Genomic DNA, 16,276 nt, shown 5'->3' with positions numbered 1-16,276 from the left:
CTATAAGGTCCTCAGGTGCTCACAGATTTAACCTTTAATATAGCTAAAGTATACTAGGAGCAAATAATGGCTCTCTCATGGTGCTTCTAAATATTGAGTTCCTTGTCTTTGTATTCACTCTTTAATTCTCTATTTTCAGTGAGTGCCACCACTCTGAACCTCTTGAAAATGGGATTCTAAGCTTCCAAGGTTGTTCTACCTATTTGAGCACTGGGGAAAGGAAAAGGGGGTAGGAAACTGGAAGAAAACCTTTAGGAAGTCGGGAAGAGCATCTCAGGACTGATCCTTCCCAAGGCATTATGGAAGGGAAGTGTGGGAAAGAGGGAGAACAAAAATCAGACAGACTCTGGTAAATCAGTGTTCAAAAAAAAAAAGAAAGAAAGAAAGAAAGAAAGAAAAGAAAGAAAGAAAGAAAGAAAGAAAGAAAGAAAGAAAGAAAGAAACCAGGTACATCAAGAAAGAAAAAAGAAAGAAAGAAAGAAATAAAGAAAGAAAGAAAGAAAGAAAGAAACCAGGTACATCAAGAAAGAAAATTATTAAGTCCAAGGAGAATGTTGGTATCAGAGGAAGCACCTTTTTAACTTTAATATTTTTCTACAATATATAATATAATCTTTGTAGATGATTCAAATGATGTTGAAAAAATTCAAGGAAATTGAAAGGACTTTAATTAAATATATATATTTATTTATCTTCTAGAAAATACAAGATGATTCACTCGAAGAAAATTTGCGTTTAGCTCAAGAATATCAGGAATTACAGACTACTTTCTTAACAGAAAAGGACAATTATTTCAATCTATATGATAGACAGTTATCACTTGATGCTTCAATTCAAGCTAAGAAACAGGTAGGTTTTCATATTTTTTTCCTAATAATGATTTATTTGACATGCGTGCTGCAGAAAGTAACAAGCGGTCAGTCATGGGCTTTTATATGACCGACGGTGGTCCTTTGTATGCCACCAAATAGCATATTCCCTCCTTGTAAATTTTTGGTGAATATTTTTATCAACTTTGAAATGAAATTTTGAATGGATATTTGAGAAATGAAAAAACTTAGTTTCCAATCCACCATTTTATACTAATTTGTTCTATTATGACCTGGAATACCAAGTTTTTGTAGTTAAAGATTTAAATATATTATCATAGATTTCAAATTTCAGTTCTATCTGTAGGTAAGTTTCCACGATATGCCTCAAAATCCTCTTAATGATGTATGGGCTCCAAATGTTTGTTTCTATTTTCTTAATAAATAGGGGTATTAATTATAAACTTAGAGAGTATATGACCCTCTGTGTTTAATGGAAATCACTAGAAATTCTCACATATTTTGTAAAAGATTCTGTAATAATAAAAATAGAAAAGTAAAATACACAATACACCACAAATGGAAGAGGAAAGAAAAAGCTCCACTTCGAGTGTTAAGATACAGCCACTTCCTCTGTATGCTTCTCCAGATACTCATTGACAAAAATAATTATTTCCCTTTGAATTTCTGTATCTTCCCAGAATTTAAATTTCAAAATTTGGAGGTATGCTTGTTTTTTTAACAATTCACCTAGTCATAAGAACCGGTAGGCTGCTAATGAATCCTTTCTCGTACAGTCATCACCCATATTACTCTACTGTAAATTAGTAGTTTAAAATTCCAGTGCTGTATTTATCCCTCCGTATGGTGGAATATTGGAAAAACAGAGGCCAGGATTTGAGTGCATCTCTACCAGTTACTAGCTCAGTGATCTTGGCAAGTTATGTATCCTTTCTGGCCTCGGTTTTCTCGTCTGTGAAATAAGATTTACCTCAGAGGAAAACTGATAAGTAATAAGAAGGAGACATCCATAGTTATTTTTGAAAATAAAGAGATACTATGCAACTATAAGTAACTATTGCATTCATCTGGTATGCTGCTTATGTTTGCCATCTATCTGCTCTCCTGAGAGTTAAAGCTTCTGAATATATTGAGAGAGAGAGAGAGAGAGTGTGTGTGTGTGTGTGTGTGTGTGTATTTTTCTCTTAAAAATTAGTAGCACGATGAAGGCAGATTAAGAAATAAATGTGTTTGTGAACAAATTGATAGTACAACTATATGCCAAAAGCTTGGTGTCCTCAAACCATGTGCTGGATTGAAAGAAAGGACTTTAATGGAACATTTGTCCAATCACTTCATGCATTTGACGTTGTTATTGAGGCTAAACATGTTCTATTTGTTCCTGATAATTGAGGAGGAGAAAATAATCAATGGATATACTGTATTTCCTTTTCCTTTTCTAACCAGAAGGGAAACAAAAATAAATTTTGTATATACTTGTTATCAGTTTATTTAGAATCCTTTGGTGGAAAATGACCAATAGGTACTGCATAATAGTGAAGAAACCAGGCCTTTAAGAGAGTCCCTAACATACTACTTCCATAGTAAGAATAAAATCGTCTTGATGTTGGAATTAAAGCAAATTGTGATTCAAGATCCAAGGAGTGAGACCCTGGTATGAACAGACAGTGAGGTATGCTAGGAGATTGAGTTTATATTTGTGATGATCCCTCAAACGAATCACTTTTAGCACACCTGTTTCAGGGAAACTTTCAAAGATTTATTTGTACTTCCAATCATTTTTCATTTCCATCCTTCAGCGATGGAGGTCATTAAGTGCAGGCTGCCCTTGTCAGTGTCATGTAGGATCAATTTGCTGCAATGGACAGAGAGGCCTTATTGATGCTGTTAAATCTGTCAGTGAGAAATCGTATGTCATTAGCGTCTAATGCACTGCTTACGGGATGGAATTTGGCCATCAAAACTGAAAAAAAAACCCTTAATATTTTAGTTCCCTTCTTTGATATTGCAGCATTTCCTGCATATATATATTATAGGTTTTAGTCCTTTGACCAGTTTAGTTATGGGTATGCAAAAAAACTATTCAGCCTCTCATTCCCTTGTTGAATTTTCTTGTCATATAAAATGGATCTCACTTTAAGGAATTTTGTTATTATTTTCCTGTTTTTAGAATAACTTTATGGCTTCTAGACATATATTCCTTTTGGCATGGTAAATTGTATTTTGATGCTTGTGCTTCTTAAGGAGTATTATTCTCTCTACACAAATTATACATTTTCATACTTTGTATTTTTAGGCTAAAAGTAGCAAAGCTTAATGGAGAAGCAAAACAAATTAAATATAAAAAGTAATGATGTCCCCTTCCTTAACACAATTTTATTTACAACCTTCAAGTGTTAGAATGTTCTAGTGTTACTCTTGGTGATAAAATTATGTCTGCTTCCTTTGTGCATGCTTCTTGATACTTTCCTGTACTTCAAAATTTTGCAGTGATGAATATTTCCCCCTTTAAAAATCAGAAACAAAAATATGCAAAATTCTTATCTTCCCTGTTCATGGGTAACGATAGAATAGAATCCAATCTAAAGATCTCAACATTTAAAATAACACTAAAAGGGAATAAAAGAAAAATATCTGAAAAACAGGTTGCACTTCTGTGTAAAAATAGACATGTTCATCATTTTCATTAAAAGATTTCAAAAATATTTTCAAGCTATTTCAAAATATTTAAACCCATGAATAGATTGGTAAAATCACGTTTGTTTTCATTGCCATCTCCAATTCTTCAAGTCTGCCAAGAAAGGTAAGCTAAAAGCAAGCAAGGCAATGTTGATGTGTTCTGTTGGCTGAGAACACGATCCCTTTCAAAACTGGTTAAAAAGTATTTTTAATTCTTTTGTGAACCACTTGTGAAGCCTCACCTTTGCCTGCTCCAGTTCTCAGGACTTTCAGACTAAGGGAATACAAATCATTGGAGAATCAGTCGGCACTTAACTGGCACTTAGAGGGACTTGGTATCCGTACCATCCAGTTTGCACACATTGTCTCTGTAATGTCCATCAGTAATCCTCTAAAGTTTTTGTCATTATTGGTGTTATAGTCATCTCCAGTTTAAGATAAGGGGCTGAGATTGAGTGTGTCACAGCGTCACCTGAGTGAAAGGAACAGTTAACTGAGATAGGAATCAAACAGGATTTTCAGAAATCCAACCCATTTCATAACTGTGGCATACCTCTGTCATGTGTCATTATTAAACAATCCTACATATGTCTCATCAGGCTCTGTAAAGCATGTAAAAGCCACATCGGTCATGCATTATGCCACCAGTGTCCATCTGAAACAAATTATTTGATTCATTGTTTTTGTAATTTTATCTCATTGAAGCTGTGTTTTCAACAATGATTTTCTCATGGGGAAAGAACTACTTATTTATTATAAATTATTTAATTTTCACAGGGATTATCGATAATTTTTGCAATTCTAAAATTGTAAAAATTTTGAACTGGATATGCCTTTACAAATGTTACCCAATTGTTTAAAAGATAATTTCACACACATACACATACACACTAAAAAATAAAAAATAAAACACAGGGGCGCCACACAATAAAAAAATAAAAAATAGTGGCTCCTGAGTGGCTCAGTGGGTTAAGTGTCCGACTTCAGCTCAAGTCATGATCTCGTGGTTCCTGAGTTCCGCATTGGGCTCTGCGCGGATGGTGCCTGAAGCCTGCTTGGAATTCTCTTTCTCCTTCTCTCTTTGCCCCTCCCCCACTCACATGGAGCTTGCTCACGCTCTCTCTCTCCCTCTCTCTTTCAAAAATAAATAAACATTTAAAAAAAATAGAAAGTAAAATAAAAGATTACTTCACAAGTGAGGAACCGTAGGGCCACAGTGGCTCAGTGATTTACCACATATACAGTTAATTAGAAGAAAAGCTGGCCTCGGACACAGCTGTCTTAACTTACATTCAAATATTGTCTCCAACCAGCTGTAAAATGAGCATGTGCTGTGATATTTTTTGAAGGTTTGAGTGGACCAGTAGTTGAAAAGTAGTAAGAGTAACTACAATAGATATGCTCAGATTGGAATCACCTTTAATAATCTGGTCTTATTAAGGAGTCACGTAGGGACATAAATCAGAGGACTACTTTGGAGCTCTAGGGGACACTTCTACGTCTCACAGAATTCAAACACTATTCATTCATTCATTCATTCATTCAGTTATTCAAAATAAATTATTAATCATCCATTGTACTTATATCCTTTCTTTTGATACAATAAAAGACACAGGCATATGCCACCTCATCTCAGCTACCATGCTGAATGCTGTGATCCCCAGAGACCAAGGGACTTTTTTGCTAGAAGACAGCATAGAATCCGAGCCCAACAACATCCTGTCTTTACCCCACCAGTGGAAGAATCATGGATTTTTCCTGTCTAATCTCCTTCCCCTAGGTCTCAAAGTTTCCATTTTAACCTCTCAAAAATATTATATCATCCCTAGATTTCATTAGCACATTTTCTCTTCCCTCTTTCAGTTTTCAAACATGGGTTTCCTCTAATACTCACCTTACATCGATTTGATGAGGAATCAACGTCAATTCCAGCAATAAACAAAGTTATTTTCTTAAGGAAGTATGAAAGCTATTTTAGTTCTCCTTTTCATAAGTATTTTGTATTGCTTGTTATTTTGTGAACACTAAAATATATAAAATTGGGTTTCGAGTAGTGATTTTTGAGTGCTTGTTTCAGTGTAGATGGAAATCTATTCCTTTGCCAAGAAAATCATAATTTCTTAAATAGTTTCATCACAGGCACACACGGAGGAGTTGCCGTACCTTATACACTGATAAGCTTGTATTAAGTTTCTACTGGCCCTTTTCTCTGAAGAGCTCTCAAGAGATCTCTGAATAGCTTTTGTGATCCTGAGACAGGAGTAGACAGTTGGTCATCTATTGCTTTATCCCATTGAGTCTCCCTTTTGTTGTCCAAACTCTGTAAGAAAAACAACAAAAATTAAATGTTTATTTCTGGCCAGTACTTTAGAAAAGTCATCTTAGCTTAAATCAAACCAGCTTTTCAGTCTAGCACCAGTTTTGAGTGAATTGTAGACTTATGTATCCTTCAAGCAATTTTGAGATGGTGATCTAGTGGAGTTGTGCAGCAACAAGCAGTTTTTAATGTTCGTAAAAGCTTAAAAGTGATTTCTAGAATGTGACGGGATCCCTGATATATCAAAGACACTCAAGGTAGAATTTTCATATTTAGAGATGATTGTTGAACAACACTGGTTTGAACTTCACGGGACTAATTATCCATAGACCTTTTTCAGTATATATATTGGGAAACAATTTTTGAGATTTGTGACAATTTGAAAAAACTCACAGATGAACCATGTAGCCTAAAAATATCAAAAAAAAAAAATTAAGGAAAAGCTAGGTATGTCATGTATGCATGAACCGTATGTAGATACTAGCCTATTTTATCATTTGCTACCATAAAATATACACTAATCTATTTTAAAATGTTAAATTGTATCAAAACTTACACACACAAACTTATAAACCGTACACGGCACCATCTGCAGCCAAGAGAAATGTAAACAATAAACAAGATGCAGTATTAAGTCATAACTTCATGAAATTAACTGCAGTACATATTGTATCACTGTAATAATTCCATAGCCACCTCCTATTGCTACTGTGGTATGCTCAGATGTTGTATCTACTCGAAAGGCCCTGTGTATGCTCATCATCTCTGTGTGAGCATTTCCTCTCTGCAGCAAATTGCTATTGTAGTGAAAGTGATTTCAGGGTGCCTAGGTGGCTCAGTTAGTTAAGTATCTGACTCTTGATTTCAGCTCAGGTCATGATCTGAGGGTCCATGAGTTCAAGCCCAGTGTCAGACTCTGCACTGACAGTATGGAGCCTGCATGAGATATTCATTCTCTCTCTCTCTTCCCACCCCCCCCCCGCTTCTCCCCTGCTCTCGTGCTCTCTCTCTCTCTTAAAATAAATAAATAAACTTTAAAAAGTGATCTCAGGATATATGGATATCTGGCAGTGCCTGGAGACATTTTTGATGATCACAGCTGGGATGTTGGGAGGAGTATTTGTGGTATCTAATGAGTAGAGGCCAAGGATACTGTTAATATCTTTCACACACACATCAAAACCTTTTTCAGCTTAAAATATCAATAGAGCTAAAGTTAAGAAACCCTAATATATACATAAAGAACTTCAGATACAGAGCTAGAGATAGATTTATTATATGCTTATCATAAAAATATTTTACATATATATGTATATGGCACACTGCATACTATATCTCCTTTTAAATACTTAAACCACATTTGCATATTAAAGATTCTGAACAATCCCATTTTAAGAAACCTGTTGATTCTAATAACCCTGAATTTCCTGTGGTGCCTGGAACCCTTTCTTAGGAAACCTATTTACAACTAACAATATTTAATAGATTAAGCCTTGCAAAATATTATTCTATAGAGAACTGGAGAAGATTTCATGTCATAAAATCATACATTCAGGAAATTTTGCTTATATATAACTTGTAAGAGGGAGTAAATAAAGTATTCTTTATGCTATGTGTAAGGCCCTAGAAAAACTTGAAATATTTTCTAATAAATAGGTTGTGTTCTTTGGAATCCATACAGACTTAGAACTTGACTTTTTTAAATGTCATAATGTAGCTACAAAATGATATCATAGTTTTTTTTTTAATTTTTTTTTCAACGTTTATTTATTTTTGGGACAGAGAGAGACAGAGCATGAACGGGGGAGGGGCAGAGAGAGAGGGAGACACAGAATCGGAAACAGGCTCCAGGCTCTGAGCCATCAGCCCAGAGCCTGACGCGGGGCTCGAACTCACGGACCGCGAGATCGTGACCTGGCTGAAGTCGGACGCTTAACCGACTGTGCCACCCAGGCGCCCCGAAATGATATCATAGTTTTTAATCACCCAAAGACCATTTAAAAAAATTACAATAACATAAGTAAAATGTTCATTATATGCACCTCCTATAAACAGGTATATTTTCTACTTACACTTAGAACTGCAGGACTTAGAACTGCAACTGATTTGCAATTCTGTGGGAGTATCAGTATAATGATTTTTTTACTTTTGAACTATACATATGCATCACAATGACATAAACATTTGAAAAAAACTGCTCTTGTAATCATCTCTCCCCAAGTCTACAGAGCTGTATCTTACAATCATTTATTAACATGAATATTAATATAAGAAATGCATATTCATATACTAAATGTTTTCTGTAGGTCATTTGTTCTTTTCTCAGAGTTTTACTCTTATTGAAGGTAGGAAGGAGTATCTATGGGCAACTTCTTTAATCCCTCTGAGCCTCTAAAAAAAATGGAAATACTAATGTCTGCCTAGCAGGATTATTGTAAAAAGCATTTCATAGTAGTTAACATTTGTGAAGCACTTACTATGCGTGAGGCACTTTGCAAGCTTTTATATGTGATTTTAGTTAATTTATTCAGCAACCGTATCGAACATAAATATACATTTTAAGTGGAAAGCACCTACAATAGTTTTTCACAAACTGTATTTATGTTTGTGAAAGATATGACTTTCTGTAGAAAATAAGAGTTCTGATATTGTCATTATTCCTTAGATAGCATATATCCCTTATCTCTTATACAAAATCTTGGTGTAGCTATACTATTATAGAAGAGCTTCTAGCCTATGATAGATAAAAAATATTTTACACACCTGAGAATATAGTGTGAATTAAGGAGAGAGAGGACAGAAAGGTAGGGTATAGTGACGTTATGATAATCAGTTAAAAACGCATGCAGGTGCTGAAAGGCATAGAGCAATGAACAGGCACCACCTTGGTTAGGTAAAACTGACAGAGTGTTGTAGAGTAGAAAGTCCTATATGAGAAGGTTAGCAACAACTTGGGTTAGTCAGAGTTACATCCAAATCTTGTACTAAAAAACACCGTCAGAACATATACATTTAGGAAAAGAGCTCATTCACAATAGCTGTAATAACCAGAAGTTTCCTAGAAACAACCCAAACAGGAAATATGTTATTAGAACCATTGTGAAGAAGTCTGTGAAAGTTCACAGATGGAGGAGAAAATAATAAAAGCAACATACACCATGACAGTCCTCAATATTTTAATTTGATGGGATCTGGCATCTTCACATTGCAATTGTAAAACAATTCCACACAATCTATAATCACTTCAAATGTGACACAACTAAGCAGGATTTTATTTATATCCACATTTCCAGAGGACATATTTTGTTTCTAGTGAAATGTGTTCTACTTATCCATATTCTACGTATACCTATATTTTACGTATTCTACATATTCTACGTATTCTACCTATACCTATACCTATACCTATACCTATACCTATACCTATACCTGATTTTCCAACTAAGAAAGAAGTTATTCAGCTTTTTTAGGTTCCTTAATAAATTCACTAGGCACTGGTTGATAGGTTATATTTCTTTTGGTTTTTTGAAATGAACCTGTGGAGGGGCGCCTGGATGGCTCAGTCAGTTAAGGCGTCCGACTTCGGCTCAGGTCACGATCTCAGGACTCATGAGTTCAAGCCCTGCGTCAAACTCTGTGCTGACAGCTCAGAGCCTGGAGCCTGCTTCGGATTCAGTGTCTCCTCCCTATCTCTCTTCCCTATCTCTCCCTTCCCCCTCCCTCCCCCCCCCCTCAAAAATAAATAAACATTAAAAAAAAAAGAAAAAAAATGGACCTCAGGAAATTAACATTACCACAATATATTTAATTTACCTGTACAATCTGACCTTTTAGGTGTTTGTTAATTAATGAGTATGGAAAAATATTGTGGACAGATAGGCATTAAAAACATTTTCCCTTTGTCAGATAGCTTTCCTATCAAAGTAATCCTAAAGATGACAGATTCCTTTTGTAAATCTTGTTCCATCACAGTAAATCACCAATTAAAAAAAAAAAATGTACACACAGCCAACACATTATCTAAAAAGAGAAAAGATAATAATGCAGTGAAAAATATAGTTTTAAAATTCTGTAAAGTTGTGTCAGATATAAAATCATTTTCAAATTATTTCCTTTGGTGCTGGTATTCAGAAATGTGTGGCCTTTCAAGAAAAAAAACCCTCATTTTAAAGAAGATATGCAGTGTACTCATAGGTTATTGAAAAAAAGTATATAAAACAAAGCTACTATCTGCATTGATGTACATAGAAAAAGAGCAAAAATGTTATCTGTAAAAGCAGAAAAGAATTTGGCCTGCTTGACTTTTTGTATCAAGCATGCTACAGCAATCTTTTGATTCTAATATGAAACTATAGTAAGGATCATTGCACTAATGCATGAGGATTTGTGATAATGTTGCAGAAATTTTACTGTCAAAACTGAACTGCAGTGTAATGACTTTTGTTATCATGGTTTCTAATAACTATTCAGCATGAATTGACCCTACATATGTTTTGCTGCAATAATATGTCAGTAACTCAAAAAGCTAAAAAGGAAATAAAAACAGTCAATACAGTACTATGTATGACTTCATGATAACCTTTCTCCATTCTTACTATTAATATTGTTAGAACAATTGTAACATAGACACTGTGCAAACTACAGCATCATATGGAAATGAAAGCTTAGACATGTGACAGTTCTGGCCAAATACACCTAAAAAATACTTTACAAGAAAACTATGTCCCCCTCTGTTCACACTGAGAACTAGGTACTGACTGGTCCCTTACTACTTCAGAGTCTGTTACCCTCAGCTGTAGGGAGCCTCTGATATGTTTCTCTTCTTTCCATAACAATGTGTTAGTTTGTTCTACCTTTTATGAGATGTCCCTCCCTTCCTATCTATCTGTCTCTCTCTCCCTCCCTTTCTTTTTCTTTCTTTCTTTCTTTCTTTCTTTCTTTCTTTCTTTCTCCCTTTCTTTTCTTTCTTTCTTTCTTTCTTTCTTTCTTTCTTTCTTTCTTTCTTTCTATCTTTGCATCTCTCCTTCTCCATAGGAGGATACTTTCACTTAAGCATCTCTCCATTGCAGTAAATAAGAGAAAATAAATTCTCCATTACACACCTTGTATGTGGCTGCCACCATGCTATGCATTTATAAGTGTAAAACACTTATTTTTTCTTAGGAAACTAAGGGCTAGTATAACAAAGTACCACAGACTGGGTGACTTAAACCAGTGACCTCATTTTAAGTTAATTATCTCTGTAAAGAGCTTATCTCTAATTACAGTCACTTTCTGAGTCCTGGGGGTAGGGTTTCAACATAAGAATTTGGGGGGAGAGGGACAGTAAAACCCATAACAGGTGCTTTGTAATTTAAGGCCACACTACTTGTCAGTGGGAAACAGTGCTGGGATTGAAACCTGGGTCTGCTGGACTCAGCCACATGGACTTTCTACTATTCCATAGTTTCTCTTATATTCTTTTTCTCTACCCTGATCAACCCATTATTCAACCCGTGCATCATTATATCTCCTTAAATGCAAAGGTCTTTGAATTATAAGGACTTTGTAACATCTGTGACACTGGGTGTACAATCAAGCAGTGCCTAGTAATGAAATAGTTTTTGATGGAGAGATTTTATGTTTTATACAGGAAATAGCAGATCATTTAGTTTCTAATCAGTGGTCAGAGATCCAAGCAGAGAAGTTCTTTTTCTATTTAAACATACTTTAAAATTCCTCTCCAATTGCCTCAAACTGCAGAACATGTATTTGCCAATGCAGATGCACCTAATCATATAGAGATTTCAATCGAAATTAGGATGAAGACACAGACCATTCATGTTAAAAAACAGGAAGAGAGAGCAGCAGCTGCAAGCAGCAGGCAGCACGTAGCAAAGAATAAAGAAGGAAGCAAAGCTTTCTGTGGAAATTTGATGATAGGGCACCAAGCTTGAGATTCTGGGGGACTTGGCCACAGGAGTGGTTAGACGCGCGCGCGCGCGCGCACACACACACACACACACACACACACACACACACACACACAACGCATGCACACATGCACGCATGCACCATGGTGTCAGGAAATGATATTATAATAATCAGTGCTGAAAGAGATAGGCAGATGACAAACACACTTCACAAATAGAATTTCTCCCAAACACAACAGAGTTTTAGAACAGAATTAAGAAAGATACTGAGTGCTGATACATGGAAACTCCCATTCCTAAGAGAGCACTGGAATGTGACGGTAAGCAAAAGAAGGAATTATGGTAATACCACCTTTCCAGATATCTTCCTGTATTGGAAGTGTGTGGACCAAGGTAAGGACTACCAGTTATCCCCTTTCAGCCTGAAGACTGAACTTCTTAGAAGCAATATCCCCTAAGTTGGATGGGATCTTTCTTACCTGGCAATGGAAGGACTAGAGGTCTTTCTCTTGGTTATCTGTGGACAGTCTACCTGAAGTTGGAACTGTGCACCGACAGCAGTGTGGCATGCGTGTGTGGGGGCCAGCTGGTTGTGGGTCTTAGCTCTAGAGATGCCTCACCAAGTTTTAAATTTCAAGGATAAAGAAAAAATTCTGGGAAGGATCCATTTAGAAGAAACATAGTGCCCACAGAGGGAAATTATCACACTAACGCCAGCCTTAACATTCTCAATGTTTTATGACAGAAGACTGACGACTATCTACATAAATTACAGAACAGATTAAGACGCCCAAGAATGCTGAATCCAGGCAAATTATTGTTTATGTGCTAGAAACAGAAAGGTATTTTCAAATGAGCAAACAAACAACAAATACAGCAGGTTTTAAAAAATCCAGATGGCCAATAAACAAAGGAAAAAATGTTTCTATCTCTCTAAAAATTGTATACATACAAATTAAAAAGAGGTACAAATTTGCAACCCCGTTTTTAGAAAATCAGTAAGATTGATTATACACTGATGGTAGGGGAAGTGGGAAAAGAGGCATTCGTAAAAGATGAGAACTTTCATTTGTCCATAACCAAATTCGCCAGCCTACCTGTATTTACTCCATAGTTGGTGTCCTTCTTATTAAAAGTAATTAGATAAATATTTATTTACTCAGCTCCTAATATAAATAAGGCCCTTTCCTTGTGCTCTGAATCTGTTCCCTTTTACCTTCTCATAGCCATCATCCATACGATTTTCCTGTCCTATATCCTCAGGCTTTCCCTCTCCAGTGGACTATTCCCATCATTATACAAACATGCTGGAATACTTACCACCTCAGAAACCCTCTTTTAATTCCACATACCATAGAGTGCTTCATTTTTGTTAAAGATTTTGGAATGAGTCTTGGTCATGATACCATGGTCTCCTAATTTTTCTCTCACCTCACTGGACACTGTATATCTCCTGTATTAGCAACTCTTTCTGTACACCTTCCAAATGTTAGGGTAGTCCGGTGCTCAGTGGTAGCATTCATTTACTTTTTTTATCTTCATTATCTCATTACACGGATGCTTAAATATGGATGAATTGCGCAAGCCCTATTTTGAGGAAAAGAAGACAAAAAGTACATACTGTATGTTTTTGTGCTGTTGTTTATATAAACAGGATGAATTAATCTGTGCTGATAGAAATCAGGAGAGTGTTTATCCATAGTGGGACGTACTGACTGGAAGAAAACATAAAGTGGGGTTGGGGAACCATAGTAATGTTTTCTTTCCTGATCTGGGGATGTGTTCAGTTTGTAAGTAATTCATTGAACTACCTACTTACCATGTGTATACTTTAATATATGTTTATCATAATTAAATTAAAACTTGAAATCATCCTTAGGGCCCCTGGTTGGCTCAGCTGGTTGAGTGGCCAACTCTTGATTTCGGTTCAGGTCATGATCTCACAATTGTGAGAGCCAGCCTACCGACCCCCCTCTCCCCTCCCCTGGTTGGGCACTGTGCTGAGCATGGAACCTGCCCAAGATTCTCTTTTTCCCTCTCCCTCTGTCCTTCCCCTGCTCGTCCATGCACATGCACACGCACATACATGCTCTCTCTCTCAAAAAACAAACTTGAAATCATCCAGTGACCATATTCAGAATAGAATCCATATTTCTTGTCCTAGCCTTCCAGAGTGCATACTCCATTCTTTTCCTAGTCATGTTACTCACAAGTTAACCCCATTTTGCTCTAGCCTCATGCTATTTTTTGATCCTTGACTACTCATTCTCAGTATAGCATCCTTGAAATTTCCAGTCCTTCCAGATATAAATTTCCTCCCAAATTTCCTATATTTGGCTCTTTCTTCCCCTTTAATATCATATTGAAAGTCCCCCCCCTAAAAGCATATTGAAAGTTCCAGAGCCCCTAATCTGAAGGTTTCCCCCAGCCACCCACTCTCATATCACCCTATTTTCTTTTCTTCATAGCAGTTAACACTCTGATACTTTATTCTATGTCCATTTACTCATGACCTATTTCATGAGTATAAGCTTAATAAGGGCAAGGAACTTACTATATTATTCATAACCACAGCTCTAGCACCTAGAAGAGTGCCTGGAAAATATTTTTTCAATTATTAGATGACTGTTCTTGGTTGGGTATGCAACAAAATGTGCAACGTTTCTACTTCTAGGAATTTGAAAATAGGATTATTTGAAAATAATCTGAGTCTCCAAACATACACACATAATGATGTTGGCTATAGCACTTTTTATAAAGAGGAAAAATGTCAGCATATTCAGCATTCAGTGATATTGAATTGTTTAAGTATATAGTAGAATTGATATACAGTGGAGTATTATACAGTCTTTAAAAGGAGACATAAATAACAGGGAACATATTTAATTAAAAACATGTTATAACTCAACATGTACTGTATGTTTCCTATTTTGTATTCTCATAGGTATTAGATTTTATTATATGTCTATTGATCTATATGGAAAAGATGCAATCCAAAAGTTGACTATATTAAGACTGTGGATGATTTTCAGTCTTCCTCATTCCTTTATTTTATTTTATTTTATTTTATTTTATTTTATTTTATATTTTATTTTATTTTATGAGTGTGTAAGCTTTTTTGTGTTACAAAAACAAAATAAAAATTAATAAGACCTTTGAAACAAGAAGGAGGCATCCCAAAGTAGCTATCATGTGATTCTGAAAAGCGAAGGACACCCACCCAAGAAAAAAATCCAAATCAGAAAAAATTCCAAATATTCCCAGCTCCTACTATAAATTCTTTTTACTAGAGTTCGTTTGCTTTGCTTACTTAAAATAGATATAATTCTAATTACAGAATGTGGGTTCAGTTACTGTCATAGGGTTTGTAATCTTTACAGTCTGAAGATTGCACCCTTAATAGGAATTATCCTATCTTTATATAAGGATAAGGTGGACACTACATGACAATTTGGATCAGTGCTGAAAAGAAAAACCCAACAGCATCTCTTAATAAATTTTAAATTTTAAATTCTTTTATCTTTCTATGGTGATTACCACACATGCACTTAAGAAATAAGGAAATATTTTAAATTTCATGTAGATAAAGACACCTGAAATAAATACAAATTCGAGTGTGACTTCTGTCTCTGACAAGACCTTAGGAAAGCCACCCAGCCAGTCTGTTTCCTCCAATTCTCTTTCTTCTTTCACTGTATAGAGGGCCTATGAAGATAATGTGGAAAAATGTGCGTGACAGCCTTGTATAGGGACTATCACATAATATATCCTCCTAAATATTTGTTGGCCTCTTAAGTATTTGTCACCTATATATGTATGGGCTAAATAATTCTCTTCATTTTGTCATTTCCTTATGGGTACCATCTTCACTTTTTTTTATTGCCTGAAACACTTTTGGCGGGGGGTATCCTCATACTTTTTTTCTAAGTTATTTGTTTACTTGCTATTTAACCATGGTTTAAAAATGTAGCTTGAATCCTCTAATTACAAAAGTAATACATACACAAGGCAAAACATTTGAAAACCTCAAAAATGACCAATCTTTATCTTTGAACCCATTAAAATGTATGGTATTAGTTACCAAAACTGGGAACAAGTATTTTGATGCTGGTTAACTACAATAAAGAAAAGGCAAAATGATTTTTTTTAAGTCCTTGAATGTCCTATTCCTTTTAAGGTTTTCCTGTGGACTGTTGGCAATTTTCACAGTAACATCACATTGTTGATCAATATTCTAATAAGACCGATTTCTTCCAGGTATTTTTTTGTGTGTCTATATTATTCCATCCTTTAAATTTTATTTCTTACTTGTACTGAGTAAATTTATAATTACCTAGAGAGTTGATGAGCACACTCTAACTTACCTAATGCAGTTCGTCTAATAGCAGTTGACTAGATGGCCCCCAGGACCAGCTCCTGGGGGCTCCCTCCAAATATTAGTGCAACTTGAAATTGAAGCTTGTATCATTTTCAAATTGAACATTCAAACATGTTATACACTTACCTACCTAAAAATAATGTGATTAATGTCATATTTT

The 16,276-nt window shown here is 35.4% G+C and overlaps 1 protein-coding gene across 7 annotated transcripts in view; it reads left to right on the top strand.

Moving 5' to 3' along the window:
• CCDC178 (coiled-coil domain containing 178) overlaps positions 1-16,276 on the top strand; it is a 514,890-nt gene that overhangs the window by 314,289 nt on the left and 184,325 nt on the right. For all 7 annotated transcript variants that reach the window (XM_047828874.1, XM_047828873.1, XM_047828870.1 and 4 more), the window contains one exon: positions 700-849. In XM_047828874.1, coding sequence (XP_047684830.1) covers positions 700-849 — 150 coding nt within the window. The remainder of the gene's footprint in view (positions 1-699; positions 850-16,276) is intronic.

This window comes from Prionailurus viverrinus, chromosome D3, assembly GCF_022837055.1.
Source record: "Prionailurus viverrinus isolate Anna chromosome D3, UM_Priviv_1.0, whole genome shotgun sequence".
Lineage (NCBI taxonomy): Eukaryota > Metazoa > Chordata > Mammalia > Carnivora > Felidae > Prionailurus > Prionailurus viverrinus.
This window is presented reverse-complemented; position numbering and strand designations above follow the sequence as displayed.